Raw genomic sequence first — 24488 nt, 5'->3', positions numbered from 1 at the left:
ACACACACACACACACACACACACACACACACACACACACACACACACACACACACACACACACACACAGGTTTGTGAGTCACTCCTTCCATGTATTGCCAGGGTCCACAGGGTTATGAGTCAACCATGCATACATGTGAAAGACAACTGTCTTTACATTCCACAGACATTTCTTTATTGTCATGAAGCATTTTCCCACAATGTTATTCCACCTCTGAATGGTGTTACCTTTTTGTGTGTTCAACCTTGGTTGATGTTCCAGTAAGTACATATGCGAACATCTTCAAACACATCCTGAGACAATGTACTATAAAGCACATGGCTAATAACCGACTAGTTAAGCTCATGTTTATCTGATTTGAGCTGACCAAGAAAAACTGCAGGAAATCCAATCTTCTCAGATCAGATTTAAACCACATTGGTATGCAGTAGCGAACCGTTACTCTTAAACCTTGGCCCTCTGACCCCCCTTCCCTCGCTGGGAAAAAAAAGCAAACTATCAGCCTTTCCTTATTGTGTCCTCTCTTTTAGTACTGCAAATGTTAGCTATGACAGTTCCAGTTGTGAAACAAAAATGAATATGCCAGTCTATCCTCAGCACCGCAGCAAGCAAACATCATAGAGAGAGTGAGTATTATCACCAACAACAAAAAACAGCTGATTACTTAAGCAAAATGCTCCTAACAAATAATGGCATCATCACACAAGCTGTGTGTGCACTTCAGCAGAACATGGTGACATTTGGTTTGGGTTCAAAATGCATGACAGCCACCCGCTCCTACCACACAAAACCAACTAAATTTCAACCTATACCATGGTGGCTACACATTATGTCAATGTGCACACAGCAAAGTAATCCATTTTCAAAAGACACTTAAGTTAAAACGCTGTCTATTAACAAAATTGAAAGTAAAATGACTTTAAAATACATTTTCCACAATGTCGTCCTCATCAGCTGTAACGTATTTACTCCTGGCTTCCATCGTTGACCAACAAGCTAGGAAGCTAACTTATCAGCAGTGCTCATGGGAGAATAGGTTGTGATAGCTTGTGATTTGTGTCCCCCCACAGCTGATGGAAGTTGTCATAGAGTTAGCAATAACAGAGCCCACCTATTTAGAGTGAAGACATGGATGAATTTGACCGTCATCTGAAATTAGTCTCTCATTCAAAACTATTTCTTGGCCTTTGGACATTTATACCTGGACCACCACTCACAGACCTGAAAGAATAACATCTTCTTCCCAGCAACTGTGCCAGGGGCAGCAAAATTAATTCAACCCTTCATATTCTAACACAAACTAAATCGATCGGTTTAAAGGGTTTATTTCCCCAAACACGTGTTTAGAAGTTTACATTGTCAAAATATGTATTGATAAAACATTATTATTTGGGATATCTTAGGCCCTCTCTGAGTGCCTAGAGGGCCCTGACAGTTTGTACAGTAAGTGGTGCAACTCCATACAACCACCCAGATTGTATTTCATGTGGGATATTTCTGTTTTGTCAGTTTCCACAACAACAGTGACATCTCACTGCAACATGAAGAACAGGATTCAGCAAACACAAAGAGAGCTATACAGATCTTTCCAGGGTCTGGTTTCTTGTAAATTTCAATGCGTGTAGTCATCATTCAAGACCAGATTTGACATCTGCTCTATGAACATACACCACCTTGCCTCACCAGCTGCAGCGCCAGCATCCAGCATCCACCACCAACCACCCACCACCCAAACCTCCAGCCAGTCTCTCCACAGTCATAAAAGTGACCCCCCTAACCACCCCCTGCACACAACTCCTTACATGTGGAGAAGAGGAGAGGGGAGGGGAGAAGAAAGGAGGAGAGGTGGAGAAATGGAGAGGTGGCGCTCAGCGGTGGGCGTTTGGGGGTGAGGTTGGCCGGTTGAGGCAGTAGAGTGACGACCTAAACCCTCTCTCTCTCTCTGTTTCTCTTTCTCCCTCCTCCCTCCCCTCTCCCCAATGTAGGGTATCCCAGCCCTTGCTTGACCGCTGTGTGCCAGACTATACCACTTTCACCACTGTGGGGGACTGGCTGGACGCCATCAAGATGAGCCGCTACCGTGACAACTTTGTCAACGCTGGATTTGCTTCCTTTGACCTGGTGGCCCAGATGACATCAGAGTAAGTGGACAGGAAGTGGATGCAGCTAATCAGGCCTAAAGTCAATGACTGAGTTGGAAAGTCATATTAGTGCTGTACAGATTGACCTTGAGGGAATAGAAATAGTCTCTTGACTAAATTAAACATGAACAGATGTGGAAATGAGGCTCTGATTAGGCTCAGACAAGAAATTAATACATGAGAACAGACCTGAAGAATAAAAAAAACACATTCCACTGTGGGACATAAGCGTAGCTTTCATAAGTATGTTTGTTCTAATATCAAGATAAATCATGCTTTGAAGTAACACCCTTTAGACTGTTATGTGTCCCAGTATTTATGTACATGTTGTAGTGTTTAAATAAAGCTAGTTTAAAAAAGGAAAATGGGACATTTACTGGCAACACAACTTGCCAAGAGACGAGAGAGAGAGAGAGAGATATAAAGTAGTACAAAAATGGGTAAAACACAAGATCCTCTACACTTTTCCTCTAATTTGGTATGCAATTGACCAATCAGGGTAGGTTTGCTGTTGAAAGGGGATGCTTCTGTAATCAAGAGATTAGTAGTCTGCTTCAGAAGACAACACATCTGATACACAATGGACAAATACTTAATTTAACAGTGTAGTACAATTTTCAACCAAACACCCGTTACTGCTTACTTAACTATGATCTCCAGTTTACCTTGACGGGTCACCCACCTTCTGCCGTGTGTACAAACCGGAAATTATGTAATGGAAGTCATGGAAATTGACGGCTAGTGATGATCAAATAAATGAATTAGAATTATAATGATAAATAAATTATCCTCATTAGTTGCATAATAGGCATTGGAGGTGGGGGTAATTTGTTTCAATTTGAACAGGCTGACAGGTGTGGTGTACTGGGGCTCTCTGTTGTCCTTAATGGCCAGTAATTCCTCTAATGTTGCCCATTTATTATCATTTCATCCTCCATCGTTACACTGATGGGGATGGCCAAATATGAAAAAACAAAAAGAAGCACTATTTATTTGTGTGAAATCGTGGTAATGTGCCCTTCTTTGTCTTTTGTGTGTGTGTGTGTGTGTGTGTGTGTGTGTGTGTGTGTGTGCTCTACTATATGGATGTGTGCGTTTGTTCATGTGTGAGTTAATTGTTCTAAAATGGATGGAACCACAAAGTCATTGCGACAAGCAGAGTGTATGGTGCCTGGATGTAATATTAGATTATCGAGTATTTGTGTGTGTCCGGGTGTATGACTAAACGGAGAGGACGCAGACTGTGGCAGAGTCCCAACAGTCAGCTAATCGCTTCTCCAGACGCCGTCCGCTTTCTCCTCAGCTATCGACTTGGGAAATCAAACAAGCAAGCGGAAAAGAGAAGTTCTCGTGATATAATTGTACAGCGTTAAACCAACATGGCCATGATGATTAGATCATGCCGTCTAACTAATGACGGACTGAGCAGGTGCGCTCTCCCAGGCCTTTTTAACGGTGTCGTAATGTCCACTGTATGTCAACAGTTTTGATATTTTCCCACTGCACCGTCAATCTGGGGTTAAGGTCCTCTACTTACTATACTGATCACACTGAAGCTGCTCTAAGCATCTTAACTAAAAGACTCCTTTACACTTTCTAGTCTTATATGCTTGCATATTTTTAAGCACTGAGGAATGTTGTGCAACAGTGGCCATGTTAAAGCTGATATACTGACACAGAAGTATGAATGACAGGCTCTTTACTGAGTAATCTGTCATGTATCATACAAAAAATATGATTTTCTACTTCCCTGTTTAAGTAGCTAAGTGGCAGGCTGGTGTGTGCTCTGTGAAGTCTGCCAGCTGCCGAACAGTAGCTTAGTTTGCTCTTTAATCATTAACACACATCACATTATGGTCCCTTGACTACGCTCCTCTTGCCCACCTGCTAGGCAACAGAAGTATGTTTCATTAAGATCAACATTAACTATAGCTGGATGAGTTATCCCATTTTGTTGACGCACCCTCTGGAGGTCTTTTTATGGGGGATTGCCAAAGTACTTTCCCTTTTCCCACCTGGTACAGTGTGTATTTAGTTGTGGTTGAAAAGCGAAAGTTTCACTTCAGCTTCAGAATTGATGTTTGTCTACTTTCATTTATTTTTTTACAAGCCACCTTTTCTAATTTTCCTTCTCCTTTCTTGTCACTCCACAGGGACTTGCTGCGGATAGGGGTAACGTTGGCCGGCCATCAGAAGAAGATTCTCGGTAGCATTCAGGACATGAGACTACAGATGAACCAAACACTTCCTGTTCAGGTGTGAGCGACAGGGCACACCGACAGATGTAGTCGAAGGACAGCCAGACAGGAAAAGGGGGAGGAACTGTGCCAGAAAGAGCTATTGGAAACCCTCGCTGCCTGACCCATCTCTGCCAACTAAACTTAATGAAACTGGCTTGCAGTGCCTCTGACTATTTAGTTTTTCTTTATTACACTACCACTTCCATTACCTGTTCCTGCTTTTTTGTTATTCGTCATAGTTTCTTTTTCCCTCCAATCAAAATTTGTGTGTATTCGAGAGGAAGAAGAGTTAACCCCCTTATATCCCATGCGTGCCTCACCAGTACTGGTGTGGGTTGACGTTTGCATGCATGTGTGTTTTAGTGAGGTTGGCCTCAGCCCTGTAACTGAAATGTCACACTCTGATCCTCACGCAAGAGCCCCTCCCTGTGACCTCTCAACCCAGCTTTGATGGACGTAATATATGGTAAAGAATGAACACCCTGGTATACATAAGTGAACAAAACATAAAACTTAACAAAAAAAACAGAGGTGTTTCGGAGCCCACAGGAGATGAAGGACTATTCTTTCCCTGATAGAAGTTGTTTTACTGTGCACGTGCATCGTTCTCCATCTTCATATTGAAGGTGTGTTATCTAAAAGGGCACTTGCTGGAGAAGGGTGAGGTGGTGGAAGAGGATGTATGATGGGCAGGGGTCAAAGGTCAAGAGGATGACAGAGTTCAGAAAGGTCCAAGTAGGGCAGCCGCTTGTTTTGGCTCCTGAATCCTCAACATGTTACCAGATGACATCTTCACCCTGACCTGAAGTGACTCAGGATAGCTGCACAGCTTGGGATCACCTGCTCATCAACTGTGTATTCTTTTTCTTTGTCCACACACCTTTTTGTGGCTTTTTTACACATTGTTTGGGAGATTTGTGGTTTCAAAATGGCCGGTCAAACCTAAGTAACCCCCGCTGGACGCTATATGTGATTAAGGGGGAGACAAGGACTGTGGCAACACTATTGAAATACCAGTTGACCTTTTGTGTGCGTTTTTGTATGTGTGCGTGCGCATGTGTGCGTGTATGTGTGATTAAGTGTGCTTGGATGTGCAGGTGTGTCAAGTTGCACACGAGTATACTGTACAATACAGCTTCCGCTATTTGCCACCGTGGAGAATTAACGCATGAACTGAACCATGACAAGGAGCAAATATATCTGAAACAATTACGCTATATTCTGTGGACAACTGTTAAACATTTTTTTATCGAATCCAAAAAAATGAACTGATGATATATATATATCTATATATCTATATATATAGATATATATAGATATATATATGCAACATGATGAAACTGAGAGAAATCGTGATGGACACCTTACTTTCTACTTACTGTTATCTGGATTTAGAAATAATCAAAATTCTTGTTTTAATTTCTTGACATCCTGCCCTATGTATTTATTTGTACCTCGCTCTCCAACCCCCTCCCCCCCTCCCCCACCAACACCCAGATGGACTGTATTTGGGACAGTGGACTTGGAACAATCAGAAGAAAGGATTCACCTATTGGATTGCTGATTATTAAACATAAGAAATTGCATATAAATTGAATATTGTATTTTTGTTGTTGTTCTAAACAGCCTGTACATGTTTTGTAACAAAAACACGATAAATAACAAAAGAAAAATGGTGTTTTGACAAAATAGAAGTGTTGTTGTGGAATGTTTGATTTAGAGTCAAATTAACAGAAAGCAGAGTAAGAAGAGAGTGAATGGAGAATGTCAGGTGATGGAGGCAGAGAGGAGAAGATGAACAACTACTGTCACCCCTTAGCTCTCCGTTCATCGTTGTGTGAGTATCGGTGTAGGTGTGTGCCACCTGAACTGGAAACTAGGCATCCCCAATCCATTCTCATTCTCAACAGGAAGAGCATCTGTGAACCACTAAGCTGTTACTAATTGTCTTCTAGGCAAAAAACCACTCAAATGCTTCCCTTTAACTTGGTTTTAATTTTCCTCATTTACCATGGCCTCAAACAATCCCCCCAACCCATCTTATGTAGGAGGTTAAGGAGTCATTAGGGGCTAGGTCCAGAGATGATGCAGCCTACCTTCCAATCATTTAAATCGCTCCATCACTCAACCTGCAGTTTGCCTCCTTGCAACAGGATGCTCATCAGTGAACTCAGAGCTGTCAAGAGAAACCTATTGGTCCTTGTCTGTTAGGTTGGTTGCCAATCTGGCATTGCATAGATACGAGCAGGCAGTGAGCGCAGACATACGGTCGACTGACCTATCATTATCTCTCTTCGTTTCCTGTCTGGCCTGCAATCATCCTGTCTCAGTTTGGACTGCTGCGTGATTAGTACAGTGCAGGATCAACAGCCCTGGCACGCAGACAGCCCCAAATCTACAGACCCCCTCATCCTAAATGATTGCAGCTGCATCACGGAGACCATACTATTTGCACTTCTCAGAGAGGGATGTTTGAAGGTAGTGGATTAAGGGATGGGGCCGCACCACTGGTGTGATTTTCCAGACAGTCTCCATATTGTTAGGGTTGGAGCTGATCAATGCAATATGTGAATAATATTATTATTATTAGGTGTGTAATGATAACGTGATGTTAGTGGCCATGCAGTGTGTCTTCCGATTATACTTTTGTGAGCTTCTCTTAAGTCCCTTCAAAAGCCATGAAAGGATAGTATGCAAAACAATGTGTTTCCTCTTTTATATTTTTTCATGTTTTGTCACAAAGGCTTTTTCACTAGTACACTCTGTTAAGGGCTTACTAAAATGTAACAGTTGTAGGGCACAGTCAAGTATTAATTTAACTGTTAACTGTCAAACTATACAGGAAATAATTCTCGTGGCTGAGAATCAGAAGTGCAGGTATATTTAGCATGATTTGTTGTCAAGATGAGAAAGTGCTGAAAGTGCCTGTCACATGCCAAACATTTTTTCTGCAGAATTATTTTCTTTCTTCCCATAGCAAAACATGTTTATCGGAAAAGAGTGACACTGTCTACTTTCGGAGATGAGAGAAGAGCAGAATTAATGGAATCAGAAGCTCACTTTTACCCAAAGTAAAATATAATACAATATATACAACAGTACTGTCTGCTGCACTCTGCTCAATCATTCAATCAGCTAAGTCACTGTTGCAAAATTGCATGTGGCACCAAAAAAGACACAGTTCATGAGCATAAAAATAGAGCGGGGGGGCATATGGTGGCTAAACACAATCAGATGGCAGACATGCCCACTCATGAAAAATGGCAGTGCATTGAGGTTCATGAACTATTGATGAGGTGCACATGGTGCGCCGGGGTCTGGAGTTGTGTTCGCCAAAGCCAACTGGCCGTGAGTGATGAGCACAACTGGCACTGTTGCGCATCTTGAAATGATTAAACCGCTGCCACATCAACTGCAAACAATTAATCTTTAAGTGGATTTTTCACACATTCATGGAAGTGTTTAATATATCCTCCTGACAGCACACATTGCTGAAAGTAAGATGAACTGTTTGTGTGTGTGTGAGAGAAAGCGTGTGTGTTTGTGCGTGTCTGAGACAAAAGGAATGCCATTTTACACAGAAACACTTTGATCAGCAGCGTTTAGACTTTTGCAGATGTGGTTGTCTCTTTGTGTGCCAGTAGGATTCAAACTTTTCCCAACATTCCTTCCACCTTTCTTACAGCCTCCACCGATCGTCAAACACACCCACCCTTCCTGGAACTCCTCCACTTACAACTCTAACTTTCTTTTCTTCAGTTGTCTGTTTTAATTACACATTTACAGTACTGCCTTTTATTCTGTCTTCTAACAAACTTACTCCACATCTGTCTTTTGGTCACTTTAAAAAAAAATACTCCTCATACAAGGCAGTGAGAAGTTTCAGAGAGTGGTGTACGTGTATAGGTAACTGCGGGGGGACGGGACAGACTAAAGTGCTGAGAAATTCCTCTTTTAAAAGCATTGAGATGTATTTAATGGTGCAGACATACACAGCAAATTACTCAAAAATGATGATACATTCTTGTAGAAATATTTTTAAAAGACTCTTTTGCAATTAAATTATTTAAGAAATGTGACCCGATCTCCTGAGTGTCTATGTTGTGTTTTGAATTGTTAAAATTATTCATGTAAATTGTTCTTCCACGCCAACACGTAATCACACACATGTACTCCACTCTTGTAATTCCCCAAGACAAACACAATCAATTTAACTGCTTAACATTTATGGCTGTCTTTCCCTGCAATAATCATTACCAGAACATTGTGTAGTTTTTCATCACAATAACATTTCTTGTAGATAAAGTGGCACCAACGCTTCAGTTCACATAACTATCTGCTTCAGATAAACATTACACACTCACAGATTTAATATTTCTATAAATGTGCTTGGTGTACCTGTAAGTACAGGTTCATTTTACCAAAGCTCTCTGATTTGATGTGTTTCAGACAGGTTTAGCCTGTATTGTCCCCTTGTCTTAGAAAAGCCTGAGGATATTTAGAGTTACACTGTCTATAATTTCTTTTCTAAGGCTGTGTAAAGCTTTCATCTTTATTGCTACAGGCACCTGATGAATGGATATTGATCCTTGGAAGAAGTTACCCAGAGTTCATGTATTTCTAATGCTCCTTTCAGTTCCTTGCCATTTCTGAAGTTAAATACTACTAATCGAAGCAGTTTTCTAAATTTAGATGTATAAAAATGTATACTTTATTAATCCTGCATGGGGAAATTACAATTTACACTCTGTTGTTATTACACACAGGCCGGATACACACACATGCTCAGTGCCTATGCATGCACTAAATGGAGAAATTTCAGAATGAGGGGGCTGTCCATGGAAAGGCACCTCTAGCAGTTTGGGGTTTGGTGCCTTGCCAATAGCACCTTGGCAGTGCCCAGAAGGTGAACTGGCACCTCTCCAGCTACCAGTCCACCACCATACTTTGGACCGTATGGGGACTTGAACCTGCAACCCTCCATTTCGCAACATGCGACCAGAGGAATGCCAACATATAGTGGGCAAATTGCAAATCAGATTTTTTTTGCGCAAAAGTTAACATCAGAACAGGATTGATTTGCTCTCAGCCTCACAAAGTTTGCAAGACACGTGACAACCAAATCCAAACATTACCGAATCCATAGAGCCATGTCAATGTCATGCAACACCAAAGCTCCCTATATTGTCTTTTAAGCTCACTAATTTATATGAGCTCCTCTCATCTCTGCAGGCCCTGAGCAAACACTCTTGTTTTCCAGACAAAAAAGAGAAAGATGCTCAGATCATAGATTCTACCTCATCCGCCCCTCGCCTTGTCCCCTGGCTCTCCCTTTCCCTGTCCAATTAAATACAGAGTCTTGGAACGGGTGGTCTCGGTGTCTGGGTAGAGCAGATATTTTTGAAACGCTCCCCCCTAGATGCGCTCAGAGAAGTTCCAACAGAGGATTATGTGGTTTCTTTTTGTGTTGCAGGCAGAATAATTTCATCTCAGATTTCCCCGACTTCTGCAGCTTCTTGTTCTCCACTGTTTTTGCAGGTGACAAACACACTGCATCTAAGGTCCAACAGCATATCACGGACAAATAACCCGCATTTTCTTGGCACAACTTTGGCAGAGTAAACTTAAAAACCCCAATGTAAAGAAACAAAATTAACTATGACTACTGTGTGCATCCTGAGACGGACCAGGGACCATATAATCGGTTCGGCGTTGTTTTGACTAGCCCAGATAGTGGTTGCTCCTTGCTCGATACGTAGTATAATCTGTCAGTTGGAAGTAAATATGGACCAATGCCAAGATGAACTGGAGCACTGTTTACTTTCCTACAGCTATTGACATAGTGTCACATTACTCTAAGCTGGAGAAAATCAATTGTATAAAGGCCTGTTTCATCAAAATATGCCATATGATGCAATGGGGGAATTATTGAGACGTCAATTAAGATAAATGTATTATCCCTGCTTGGTCAGTAAGGCTACATTAGCATAAATATCGCAATGAATTAGCATGTCTTAGCATGTCTCAGCCAAATGTTGTTCAGGACGAGGATCAATGCGAAACATGATAACACAGCAACATAAAAAAGAAAGAAATCCACTCCCTTAACCCCTCCTTACTCACTCCTTCCCCTCATTTCCAGAGCCAAACTCTGTCTCCCTTTATTGTCTCTTATTCCCTATGGACGACCTCTCACTCTCCCCCTCTTATGAGCTCCCCACTAACACCCCCTCACTCGTTCTCTGTATACTTTTTCAACCTCTCCCATCTCTTCTGCCATAATCCCTCTCCCTTACTTTAGCTAGGCACAGCTAATTGGTCACGTCTGTACTGTGACACGGGGACCTGACATAATTGCTGGACAAATAGCGAGGCATTTAGCTTCGGACCTGTCTCAGCTAAGCTGTACACAGACACCAGCCGACTGGAAAGCCTAATTACCACTCCAAGCCTGCAACTTGCTAATTGGCAAATACTTCCAACAAAGAAATGTGTGTGCGTTTGTGCATGTGTGTTTGTTTGCACCTCTGTTTCTTACTTTTATTTAAGGGTCCTATGAAACGTACAACTAAAAATAAAAGAAAGTAAAGGAATACGTATGATGAGTCATCAGAAAGATATGCCTACGAGAGTTACAAAATGTGTAATTAATTTCCCTGAATTTCATTTGGAATGGTCGTCTGTGGAGTGTCAGTTTTAGTGTGTGATACATCACATTTCTTGTTATTGTATTATTTTGCTGCATGTCATGACGGTGCTAATTAAATGCCCCCTTTGATTTGCTTAGCTCATTCCACACTTTCTCCACACACCATGCTTTTGTTTTATTTCTGTCCTTTTTATACCACTCTTCCACACTCCCACACCATCTTTTCAACACATGCAGTCTCTTACAGACGGATGGAACTGATTATCACTTCCCTTTTTTTTTGATTAATTACAGCTTCTTTAACAATATGTCATTTTACAGTATTCATTATGTTTGCAACAATTTTGGCATGCTACTTCCTTTATTTGTCTTAGCCTTTTAAACAGTCATGACTGTAGATGGATGAATGACAAAGTCGCTATGGGTTACGATTAGTCTTACACACTCTAACTAATATAAAGCATTTTTAAAAATAGTAAAGTGATTTGTGCAGAACATAAAAACGCTCAATATTTTATAGCTATACATAAATATTAGTAAGTCAATATTTCTATAGCAAAATACCGTGTTTTTAAGTTTCTCCAGTGGTCCCGATGATCGTTTCTATTCAAAGGAACATCAGAAAAGATTATTTCCCTTCTAAAACCCCTGAAATATTTGCCCACCCGCTCACATCGCCCTGTTCCTCAAAAAGGGGACCGACCTTTTCGGCTCCAGAACAAGCATCCTATTGTTGGGTGTTTGGGTGCAGCTGCATGCTCTTTCTGTCTGATGGGTTGAGTATGTCTGCCAGGGAAACAATATTTGACAGGACTGCACCCGGGGACCGTGGGGTGACCTGGAGTTCAGGGTCAAAGCCGGGCGCTTGGTGGGAATCTGTCACATGTAAGAGGTATGGCAGCCTTCAGGTACGGCGAGGCCATTTACCAAGCACATCAAAACGCCGCCATGAAAAGATAAGATGTCCTCATGGCTGCAATTATCAAGATAGAGCCGTAGTTCACTGTAAACAGAGTGTAATACCAGCACAACGATGCATAAATCACATGGCCTAGCATGAAACCGCACTGAAGTGAGCATGCTACTCAGGGGAAAAGACCTCACACACACAGCAATGCATACACGATGCTTGGCAAGATAATTATTCTGCTTTCTTCCAGCCCCCTACTGTGCTTGTGTCCTAATCATGGTTCAGCAGATGTCTAGTAGGCTTGTCTGTCTTTCGGAGAGTTTTTTTGTGCACTATAGTGTTTGCAGAAGGCTTCAGGCTTGTTTCTTTTTAACAGAAATAAAACACTGCAGTGTCACTATGCTAACCAAAAACAAATGATCTCAATATAGAAATGGTAATCTGTACCTCCTTGAATTTATTGATGTGTTTAAGACTCTAAGCTTAAGGATGGGCACTGATATGTGGAACAGCACAGTCAATAGGAGACAAATGTCTGAGTTAATCTTTTAATCAGCTGATTGACCTATCTGCAGGAGACGTTTTGTTGAGTATCTATCTGTCTGTTACTGTTAACGGAAAATAAATCATTGTACCGACAACAAGCATTCTCAGTTTATTTATTCACTATTTCTTTGATGTGAATTTTTCCGCCGCACCATTGATAATTTTGCTCCCCAACTAAAAATAATTATATAGCGTGTGCTTTGCACAGAGAGACGGTCATGACATTACCGAGTCAAGGTCATTTTTCCTCTCGATTGGTGTCATCGGTAGGCATGAAGGGAAGAGCCTTGTTCCTGCTTGACATCTCATTAACTGCTTGTCGATATTTATCAGTCTTAATCAGAGCTGTGGCAGGTCTGGTGTGATTACTTCCTGGCTGTGAAAGCAATCACACCCCGTCCTCCCCACTGTCCTTGATTTACAGAGGGAAAAAAACAGTGTGCCATGTTTGAGGAAGTTTGAGAGGGCTGGGGAAAAATAAGACGGAGTTGAAAGAAGCAAACTCCCAGCTTTTGCCTAATAACAGAGTATTTGTTTTCTATCTTGAAAATTCAGTTAAGGTTCATATTTTCTTTTGTGTTCACAACAAACGAAGGGGCTTTAGAAAACTAAAAAAACATTTTACATCTCAGAAAAGCTTCAGGATTATTTTCCCGAAGACATTCAGAATGGAAATGATTACTGCAATGGCTGTTTTCCCCCATCAAAACCCATTTATTTTGTCTGTGAAATCAACATATTGCCTAACTTTGAAGTTATACCCAAAATTATTATGTATCTTAACTCTACTGAGGTTCATACCATCAATTATTATCAATAGAAAAGGATCAGGAGTATATCAGGGAGACGGCCGATAGTCATTTCAATATTTTTGACATATTGAGTCACCTTAGTACTGTGTTTTAGATCAGATTCTATTTTGAACATGTAAAAAAAAACACACTGACATAATTAAGTATTTCATGTGTAAAAAAGAGGATAAAGAAGTGAATTCTTCAAGTCCTACCCATTGTTTATATTTTATCAATAACCTTAATTTTAAACATAAATGTTCCAACTTCCTGCCCTAGTGTTCACCAAACATACACGATCAAATCAAACCAAACACAAATGAAACATTCAAAACAAAACAAGAACAAAATCATGAGAATGAATCAAACAGAGCAAGACAAATCAACGTGAATTAAAAACAAGCTACATGTTTTTGTTCTGTCTTATTATGCTCCTGCTCCGATTATCCATCTCCTATCCATTTAATGTCATTTTCAAAAATGTGTTTGTACTTGCTAAATTTTCTAATTCCTTACCACAGTTGTCCCATGAATGAACTCTTTTGACTGTATTACAATGACATAAGGCATTAGTCCTAGTTGTTTCTTGAACAACTACAGTATTTGTATCCACTTTAAGGTGTCCTTGGGTGTCCCAAAACGTACCATCAAACAAAATGCATTATTTTTATTAGCATTATTTTATTATTTAAATATTATCATTATTAATATTATTATTATTATTATTATTATTATTATTATTATTATTATTATTATTATTATTATTATTATTATCTTGATGTGTCTCCCACCACTGTGGTTAATTTCTTTCTATTTGGTTTTTATTTATTTGTTATTATTATTACTACTATTATGTAATACATATGTATGTTCTTTTGTACAACACTCCTGTGTTCACATTATAAAATAAGTGCAGCAGGGTAAAATAAATCGCAATAATAAGATCGATAATAGAAAACCTCCCTTATGAATTCAAAATGCAAGGAAATATTTGGCTCTGATGATTACTATATTTTACACTTAATATATTTTTATGCGATATGTTGAAGCAGGTGATGGCCGATTCTTTTTCTGTGCCTTCCACAACCAAAATATTTAACCGGTTCACAGAACACCCAACTATGCAGTCCAAAGCAGTCGGAAATATAGTCATCACCCAATCAATGGGAGGGCAAAATAATCACCCCATAAAACCCAAAGCATCAACAAAGGAGTTTATGTTGGGGTTAGGTGGAATATAAACGGAAAGAAGAAAATAGAACCATCATCTTTAACTAGTTTCCAGCAGCTGGAAAAACCTCTTTCATATGTGTGCTGTACTGGTACAGTAAAAATGTTGGACGCAATTGACCCCATAAAAGTCTGGCAAAGGGTGCAAATTCATTTTTTGTTCCCAGACAAACTCCGGTCGACCATCACGTGTCCTGTCTTACCCCTTGACCTCACTAAGGACCTCTAAAGAAGGCCAAAGTGAAGCAACCTAATGTCAGGTGGCAGGCAGACAAAAGTGAGGCAATGGGGGGTGTTGGCTAATGTGTGAACATTCTTATGGGCTGCGCAGCTGTGTGGGTTCCAAGGCCAGTGAGATGTTTTTAATGTGGAACCGAGTGTCAACTCATTACAAACTCTGCTTTACCTCTCTTCTCTGCCAATGACCTGTAAACAGTCCGAATTGCCCGGATTGGACATAAAACAAAGGCGGAGGCTAAAAAAACGCAGCTTAAATGTCAGGCAAACACAGCAGGAACAATAAAGCGCTTTCTGTCAAATAAACTAAAATGAATCATGAAAAGTGGGACATTGTCCGATTTCACAGATTAAGGGACTCACCATGTTATGTCTGACCTTTTTTTTTTTCTTCATTTGGCTGTTCTGTTTGCTGCGTTCGCTCTGCGACGCTTCACCAATTGCATCACCGGAATCTGCACCAATCACAGCCACTCGATCACAGCAGAGGATTCTGACTGGACAAAAGTGACTGATGTGTGACCCGCCTGCGGCCAGACGCCCGCATCACGGCGGACGGGGGTCATACAAAGTCCAGATCGTGATGCATCTTGGGTAAAATGTGTCCTCTTTTTCCGAGTAGGAGGGCAGTTGTGAAAGCAGAAATGTAGGACAGCTGGTAAACAGAGAAGCCGTCATTCTGTTAAACAGGACACTGATTTAAATAAACTAATCAGACATTCACGCTTTAAGGATAGTTGTTGCCCTCATGGTACACCAGTGAGCGTTGTGTTTAATAGCTGTGTTGAGACAAGCCTAAACACACAGTGCTCACATATCGCTCATTACCAAAGATTTGTATCAAGCCTAATTTAGCAGAGTGCGCTATCAGGGTGTAAATGATGTCCAATGAAGAACAATAAAAGCTTTCGATAGAGACATAGTTAGCGCAGGCAATTGCCTCTCATTACATTCTAGATCGTTAAAGACATCATATTAAACACATGGAAAATGTGAAATAAAAGCTATGCTTCACACATCAAAGGCTGCCCATAAACTCATCTTCTGTAATAAGATTACTAGGTGCTAATTTGTGATGCAGTATTATCTAGTACTACTGAATGTATGTATTAATAGCAGAGGAAAGAATGTCAGACTTTAAAGGAAATTGGTTGTAAGAGCTTTTTTTTTTTCAGCAGTGATGTTCTGTTTGTTCTGCTTTTCTCATCCACTCTTAATCCTTCTCCCCTTAATCCTACACTTAATATTCTTTTTAATGGTGTGGAGAGTGGCAGTGAATTTCAGCTATTGTAATTTTTTTTACAACAATCAGTGTAGTGTAGTTGTTGAAATTAGTTCGGTAAATAAAATTCCCACTTTTGTGACCTTAGAATGTTGACATCATGTACTGTCAACTCCTTGCAACAACGTTTAAATCCTTCAAATGGTTGCACTTGCACTAGATAGATATGTACTACTGTGTGTGTGTGTGTGTGTGTGTGTGTGTGTGTGTGTGGTCCTACCTCTGGCTGTTCATGTTTACTTTCAAGTCTTCATTCTCAGCTGCAAACGTGTGTGTGTGTCTTTAGATGAGATGGTTTTGCTGTGTTGACATAAGAACACCATCCCGCTCTGATGGGAGCAGAAAAAAGGATTAGCTGCACGTTTAAATAAAAAAAAATCTAGACACGCTTGACAACAACAATACAAGCACACCTCCAACCACACATGCTCCAGTGGTCCCGTGGGATGTGATAAAAACCATCACATAGGCTGAGAGGCATGGCAGACAGTTGGAAGACATTCACAGACAAAGCTCAGTCCCCTGGCACACTGTGTACCACTGAGTTGAAAAGAAGCAGCACCTGCACCCTGTAAAAACTCCATTCACCTCATTTCCATGAACAGTATGTGCTTGTATTTATTTTCTTCATATTTTCCTTTGATTTGATTTTCTACAGTGTTCTAACTCTAGATAAATATATCCTATTTATTATATTGCCTTTGCAGTGACTGCATGGCAGTTAAAAGCAACATTCACTTTTAGGATCTCACACAATGTGTTTAATGCATCAACTGATCAAGTTCATGTTTAAAATAAATGAATTTAACTTTATTGGTGTACCCACTTATCTTCAACCTGCTTAGATAGTGATTTTGTTCACAGGTTATGCACATTTGCGTTTAGGTATGGGTTATGTCCCAACAAAAGTCTGTCTTCAATTCAATATTACTGTTACCTGTAAGAAAACCACCAAATAACAAGGTACAGAAGTGCCAGAATTGCATTGCAACATTTGTTTGTGATGGAATGTTTTTTTCCTATTAGTATTGAATGCCATACACATTCTTAACAGTTGACCCATGTACATTATTTTCGTGCCAGTGGCTGCTAAATTGCTCTGCTTACAGCACTTTAGAGGGTCACATCTCCTTCCTCAAGGACAGAAAAATAGTAGGGTGAGTTTGAGAGGCAAACAAACATCTCATACACCTTCTTGTTTAGACATTCCAAATCGGTTTGAACTGCCGACCCTGTCGACCCAAAAGCGCACCTCTCTCACTGTTAACTTGCCACTGTGTGGAGTTGAGGTAATGCGACCACGGTTGCTGCGACTGTTTCCTCAGGACACACACCCTCTCACTGGACTGGTGATCATTGTCTGACTTTACTGCCTCTGCCAGGGAACACAAAGATACTGATGTTTTTCTCAGAGGACTTTGAGAACAGTGGAGGGGAATTGAATCGATTTGATGACAGTGGAAAGGCGGTGATTATGGTAATATATCTTTGTAACGGCAAAAGAGAAAAAAACAGCTAAACTCTAAAAGGGGCACTTATTGTATGAATGCTGATTCAGCAGCATTCACAGCACGGGCGATTCTTGGATCAGACATTTAGGGTGGCTTAACCCCTAATGAGAATGTGACATGGATACAGTGTCATGCAACAGCACCCTCCCCCGGAGAATCTGACCGCTGGTTCAATCCCCAGTCCAGGCTGAGCCTGTTTGGTGGGAGTTTGCATTTTCTTCCAGACTATCTTTCACATACCACACTGCGACTATTTTCAACTTACTTTACCATAACCTTTTCATGACTTTTTTCGACAAACTATACTATGACTTTGTCACTTTTTCTGACATTACTATATTGTAACGTTTTAATGGCTTTTTGACATTCTATACTATGACTTTTTTCAACCTGCTATACTGTGCCTATGGCTTAGTGGTTAGCACTACACCGTCAAGCATCAGCCAATAGGAACCACAGACTATGACCCTTGGTTCAATCCCAGTCTGGGCCGTTTTGTGTGGCTTTGGCATGTTCTACTACGAGTATTTTCAACAAACTGTACTGTGACTTTTTTATCCCTTTTTTTCGACATACTGTTAAAAATTTTTGTGTAATATACTATGACTTTTTCATGACTTTTGTCAAAATACTGTACTTTGACTTTTTAATGCCTTTTTTGACATGCTATACCATGACTATTATCACTTTGTTTTGACGTAGTACATGTTGACATTATATCACATACAATACTATGATTTTTTCAACATACCATACTATGACTTTTTCCTGTCATACTATACTACAGTATAACCTTTTATCAATTTTTTGACATAATCTGTTATGACCTTTTATATTTCTTTATTAAGGTCCAGATAAAAAAAAAAGAAAAAAGGACACTCAACACGTTACAAAAGGGGTTCAGACTAAACACAAACATAAATACATATAGACAAACTGATCCCCAAAAACATCACAAAAGAAACACACGCACATACAAATCTACAATTGCAATGCCCAAAAATTAAAACAGGTACAGCTGCGTGTTCCAGTGATTCCACAGTTTTGACGAATATCTGGTGGCACTAAAAGCAGGATTGATTGTAGCATTAAAAATTGTATTATTGACTCATTTGACCGGCATATAAATCTGTACATAAACTTCCTCAGCACAGCGTGGAAGGTGGGAACATCACAGGTCACACACAGATGGCTAGCACTGGTCCATCTTGGACACTTTATTAAAATTCTAAATGCATCATTGTATGCCACCTTTATCTTGTTTATCTTTGCTTTACTGTAGCTGCACCATAGATGAGCTGTATACACTGGAGTACAGTATGCTCTGAAAAGAGATATTTTAACTTCTTCAGAACACATGAAATTTGCTTGCCAGAGTATTTGCTTGTCCATATACTTCACAGCACTGCCGCTGTATATCATCATCAACAACTTTTGATGTGTTTTTTTGTAAATATTATGCTATGACTGTTTTTAACACACGTTATTGGGTGGCACAGTAGCTCAGTGTTTGGCCCTGCTCCAACTATCACAAGCAAGTAGGCACAATAGAATGATACTCCTGGTCCAATCCCCAGTCTGGGCTGTGCATTTTTGTGTAGATTTTGTATTTACTTCTGATCTTCCTTTGACACAGAGTACTATGACTTTTTTTTTTAACACACACTATGCCATGACTTTGTTATCATTTGTGTTTCGACAGAGTATGCTCTGACTTTTTTTTTACATGCTATAATATGACTTTTTGACATACTTTATTATTTCTTTGTTATATACTTTTCATTACTATTGTTTTACGAACTATACTATGTCTTTTTACTCACTTTTTTTGACATACTATACTAAGAATCTTTCACTTTATTTGGCACACTATACTATGACATTTTACAACTTTTTAAACATACTATAGTGTCACTTTTTCACTTTATTGAACAAACCATACTATGCTTTTTTCAACAAACTACACTATGACTTTTTTTATTAACGTCTTTTTTTCAACATACTATACTTTGACTTATCACTTTATTCAACATACAGTACTATGCTACAACTTTTACTTAGTGTTTAGCACTGCTCTGACCACTACCAGCACATAGGAACCACAGACTTTGACCTTTGGTCCAATCCCACGCTGGGCTGGGCTTTTTTATGTGGATTTTGCATGATCTAATATGTTTTTAGTATGTTTTTACATACTGTACCATGACTTTTTTGGACATAGATCACTACGATTTTTTATAACTTTTTTAAAAATCTTATACTGTGACTTTTTATCACTGCATTCAACATAGTACACTATGACTTTTTGTGACATGTAGTGCTATGACATTTTCATGACTTTTCTCAATATACTATACTTTGACTTTTTTTTAAGTACTATGCTATGAGTATGGCTCAGCAGTTAGCACTGCTTCAACAACCCTGGTTCAATACCACTCTGGGCTGGGACTTTTTGTGTGGATTTTGCATATTCTTTCAGATGTTTTTACAAGCTAAAATAATTTTTGGGACATACTATACTATGACTTTTTTATCACTTCATTTCACATTGTATACTATGACTTTGATGAGTACGAGTTTTTCTTGACTTTTGTCAATATACTATATAGACTAACATCTTTTTTTGACACACTTAACTATGACATTTTATCACTTTTTTAAACATACTATACTATGGCTTTTTATTCATTTTTTCATACTGTAATATGACTTTTTAATCACTTTTTTCAACATACTGTGACTCTTTTTGACAAATTATACTATGATCTTTTATCACTTTATTCAACGTACTATAACATGTTTTTTTCCATTTATTATACTACAACTTTTTTATCACTACATATGACAAACTCTGAATTTCTAAGCACTTTTTTGACATACTATAATAAGACTTTTTTCAACATACTGTACAGTGACTTTTTCATGGTTTTCTCAATGTACTATGCCATGATTTTTCTGACATATTATACTAAAAGAATAATTACATGAGTGCTTTTTTCTGGGAGAAACAGACAACATTGTTCCAAGGAGTGTTGATTGAATGCAGCTAGGTTTATCGTTGACATGTGGCTGTAGCAGACTAAAGTTGCATGGTTCAACAAGATTTGAAACCCTGCATGTAGAGCACCAGGGATTAGAAGTCCATTATTTTAACCACTTGGCCACCTGCTTTGCCTTCAAACATTCTTAAAGTAAAGGTCCAATACTATAACTTTTCCAACTTCTTTCGACATATTATGTAACGACTTTATCGAAATAGCATACCATGATTTTCTGACATACTATACTATGACTTTCTTAACACTTTTTCCAACACAACTATACAATGAAATTTCAATGTTTTTTTGACATACTTACTATGACTTTGGCTCAGTGGTCAGCACTGCTCCAACAACCCCCAGCAAATAGGAACTTCTTTTTTACAACTTTTTCACTTTTTTTCAACATACTATAATATGACTACTACAATTTTTTAGACACTTTTCAGACATCTCTCAACTTAACAATCACTTTTTATGACTTTTCTCAATACACAATACTTTAAACTTTTAAACGGCTTCTTTTTGACATACTATGCAATGACGTTTTATCATTTTTTTTTGACATACTACACAATGACTTTTTAGCACTTTATTCAACATCCTACTGTATCCATACTATACTATTCTCGACAAACTTTGCTTTGGCTTTTTAATGTTTTTGACATACTATGATTTGACTTTTTTATCACAGTTTTGACACAGTGACTTTTTTTTCAACATACTATACTAAGACTTTTTAATCACTTCATTTAACATACTTTACAATTACTTTTTTATCACTTTCGACATACTGTACCATGCGTCTTTCAACATACTACATTATGAAGTTTTTAACACCTCATACAACAAACTATACAACAACTTTCCTAGCGCTTTTTTCGACATACTATGCTATGACTGTTTTATCACTTTTTCAACATAGTATTTTTTGACTTTTTACGACAAACTATTAGTTTTTATCAATTTTTCCGGTATACTACGCTTTGACTTTTTAATGGCTTTTTTTTTTACATAGTGTAACATAACATTTCTTTAAATACTATTCTCTTTCATTTGAAATTATTTTTCCGTCATGATGTGACTATATTTCGACATACTATACTATGACTTTTTTTGCACTTTTTTTAACACACAATTATAGTACTTTTTTGTCATACTATACTACGTCCTTTTTCACTTTTTTAGCCCTAGCATTTGACACTGTTACCCCTGTTTTGGTCAGCATTCTGGGCTGGGCATTTTTGTGTGTTGAGGTTGCATGACCTTCTGGACTTCCTTTGACATATTTTTCCATGACTTTTTGTAACTTTTGACATAGTATACTAATGCTTTTTAATCACTTCTTTGACGTGCATGCTATAATATGGCTTTTTATCACTTTTTACAAAATGCCATTCAGTGACTTTAAAAAAAATACAATGTAATTTTTTCTATTTCTTTATTCAATATTCTATTTTGTGACTTTTCATCCCTTTTTTCTACGTACTATACTATAACTTTTTCCTTCACAAATCTCCGTAGTGGCTTAAACAACTAGCAACTAGCTAGCTAGCTGTTCTGCGTCACGGGCATGTTATCAGCCAGCGTCACGTGATGCTGGGACCAGCCAGTGGTCTCCTAGTTTCATAAGATATCTTTGATTTTGGTGTCCATACATTTTTGTACAATATCATACGGACCGGTACGTGAGAATGCCTTTCTCTGTGAATATGTCTGCCGTAAAGAAACAATAGTACAGTGCAAAACATTTCTTCCTCTTTATTGTGCATCCTTCATCCCTCTCCTTTTTTAGCTATTTACATTGCTTCCGCTGCTTTTGGTGCTTTGCCAATTCTTATTTATGGATTCATACTCCAGTCAAACCTTAAAATGTTTCATTGGGAGTTTTATAAAACTTTATTATTACTTAACAATGAAGACAGATGATTGAGATTTCCTTATACGACCCACCTATTTCTCATTTTACCAACTCATTCATAACTTTTTCACTTACTTCTTTATCTAAATTAAAGCACAAATTCAGTTTAGCTTCAGCTATCACAAAAACTTGCTTACAACATTAGTATTATTCAGCCTTTTAAAGACATTTTTAATTATTTAGAAACGTTTGAAATTGTACAACTTGTCCTACGAGTTCACCTTCTTACACTTGTTTAGTGTAGCAACAGCTTTTCGAATAACTTTAAAATATTCCACCTATTTTGAGTACAATATTGGTGTTATTCAATATTTCAATGAAATTCATACTAATTGAAACCATTGCAACTTTTCCAAATGTTCTCACTACTTTACTTTCTTGTTATTTAATTATGCTAGGAATCCAGTTTAGCTTTAGCAAATTATGTTTTTCAACATTTACAAGCATTTTCTGCAGGAAATGCATTTAGTAGTTTCTCACTTCTCCCCTCTTTTGTTGCCTCCACTTTGATCCAGAAGGCCTTTGCCCCCTCTCTTGCCGTTTTCTCCTTCCTGTTAATCCTCATCCCCATCTGCCCTCTGCTCTAAGGTTCAAAGAGCGGTCATGTTTACTAAAATGGAGTTCAGATTTGGTAAAACATTATGACGTACTGTTGGTTTAATACAAAGATTTCCCTCACCTCAACCATGTTTCTATCTTCAATCATTTTCTCCTTATGCATCCTCAACCATTGTCATCCATCCCTCCAGAAACCAACTCACGACTGTGGAAAATAAGTGTGAACGCTATTAATCTAGTCTTAAGGAAACACACTGCATATGGTGTATATTTCTTCCCACCCACCATTCCAATTCAATGTGACAGTTTGCTCAACTGAATGCTTCCTACATTTTTAACCCTAACCCTTTTTTAGCGGGCTTGCTAAACATAACATAACTAAAATAACTTCAAGGTGTTTTATTTTAACATTATAGTACTTCAACTACTCCACATTCGGTTCGGGCAATGAAGATTGCAACCTAATGTTAAGTGTGGATCACCACACAGAAAGGTACAAAAGCAAATGTCAAACGTCACTATCGACAAATCTTAATGTAGTTTGTATTTATTCCCTGAGTGCTGAGTGTTTACTACAAAAAAGACATGGCACAAGTACGTGCACGGTGCAGAAGTGACTGTGAGTGACTGCCAACTGTGATGAATAGCTTTCAATCACGCCACAAAATGGATTCACACACCTCTTGGAAAGGTTTTAGTCATATTTGCTGGTAAAAAAGAAAAGCTATTCGGATTACTTAGTACAAAATTCATTACAATCTGATAGGATTCATCAGTGGTAGGCATGAAAAAAACATTGTCAACGTTTCTCTTTGACACATCTTTAAGATAATTTGTATACACCTAAGATCAGTGAAAGTTGTTTGAGGTATGAAAATTGTCAAGGTTAATCAGTCAAGCTTTATTAAAGTCATATGTAAATCATAAGCAGTACATTTTGAGAAATTTGGCAATATATATAAGTGCAATATCACAAGACTGCAGAAGTAACTACGTGCAGTAAGATTACTTGAGAGAATCATAAACAATTTTCACCTTAGGACAGGGTTAGCTCCTGCTACTCTGCCAGTGCTGTCTTGGGGTTGAAACGGGCGTGACATGAACTGGATATGGAAGAATGATTTGTGTTCACTTGATCTTGTCATGTGTATTAGATTGATTTGCTTTTATCATTAAACACATTTGTGAATATCTTGCAAATTTGAACATTAAACAAACCAAAAAATTCAACCAAAAAATTCAACCAAAAAAAACTAAAATTTGAGAAACTGCACCCCAGAAGCAGATGTCACTCTACTTTGTTGCCTTCGCTGTTAGTCTCCCCTGTGTGTCAGTGAGTGAGCACAATTGAACCTGTCCCAAGCCAGTTAACCTGATAAGAACAGTTGCGCCAGCTGGCATGATGGGAGGGAAAGCAATCCCACTCCATCTCC

At 38.7% G+C, this 24488-nt stretch overlaps 1 protein-coding gene and 1 long non-coding RNA gene across 12 annotated transcripts in view; both read left to right on the top strand.

Annotated features, from left to right (window-relative positions):
* The window catches only part of LOC117950485 (ephrin type-B receptor 3-like), a 60092-nt gene extending 51631 nt beyond the window's left edge, over positions 1–8461 (top strand). For 9 of the 11 annotated variants that reach the window (XM_034881580.1, XM_034881584.1, XM_034881581.1 and 6 more), the window contains exons 15-16: positions 1987–2142; positions 4296–8461. In XM_034881580.1, the coding sequence (XP_034737471.1) occupies positions 1987–2142; positions 4296–4404 (265 nt within the window). In that variant the 3' untranslated portion in view covers positions 4405–8461. The remainder of the gene's footprint in view (positions 1–1986; positions 2143–4295) is intronic. The other 2 variants (XM_034881588.1, XM_034881589.1) reach the window with 1 other exon arrangement.
* LOC117950501 overlaps positions 1–24488 on the top strand; it is a 786205-nt gene that overhangs the window by 309267 nt on the left and 452450 nt on the right. The window lies entirely within an intron of this gene.

Source organism: Etheostoma cragini, chromosome 9, assembly GCF_013103735.1.
Source record: "Etheostoma cragini isolate CJK2018 chromosome 9, CSU_Ecrag_1.0, whole genome shotgun sequence".
Taxonomy (NCBI): Eukaryota; Metazoa; Chordata; class Actinopteri; order Perciformes; family Percidae; genus Etheostoma; species Etheostoma cragini.
The sequence above is the reverse complement of the archived record's forward strand: the minus strand, read 5'-3'. Positions and strand labels throughout refer to the sequence as shown.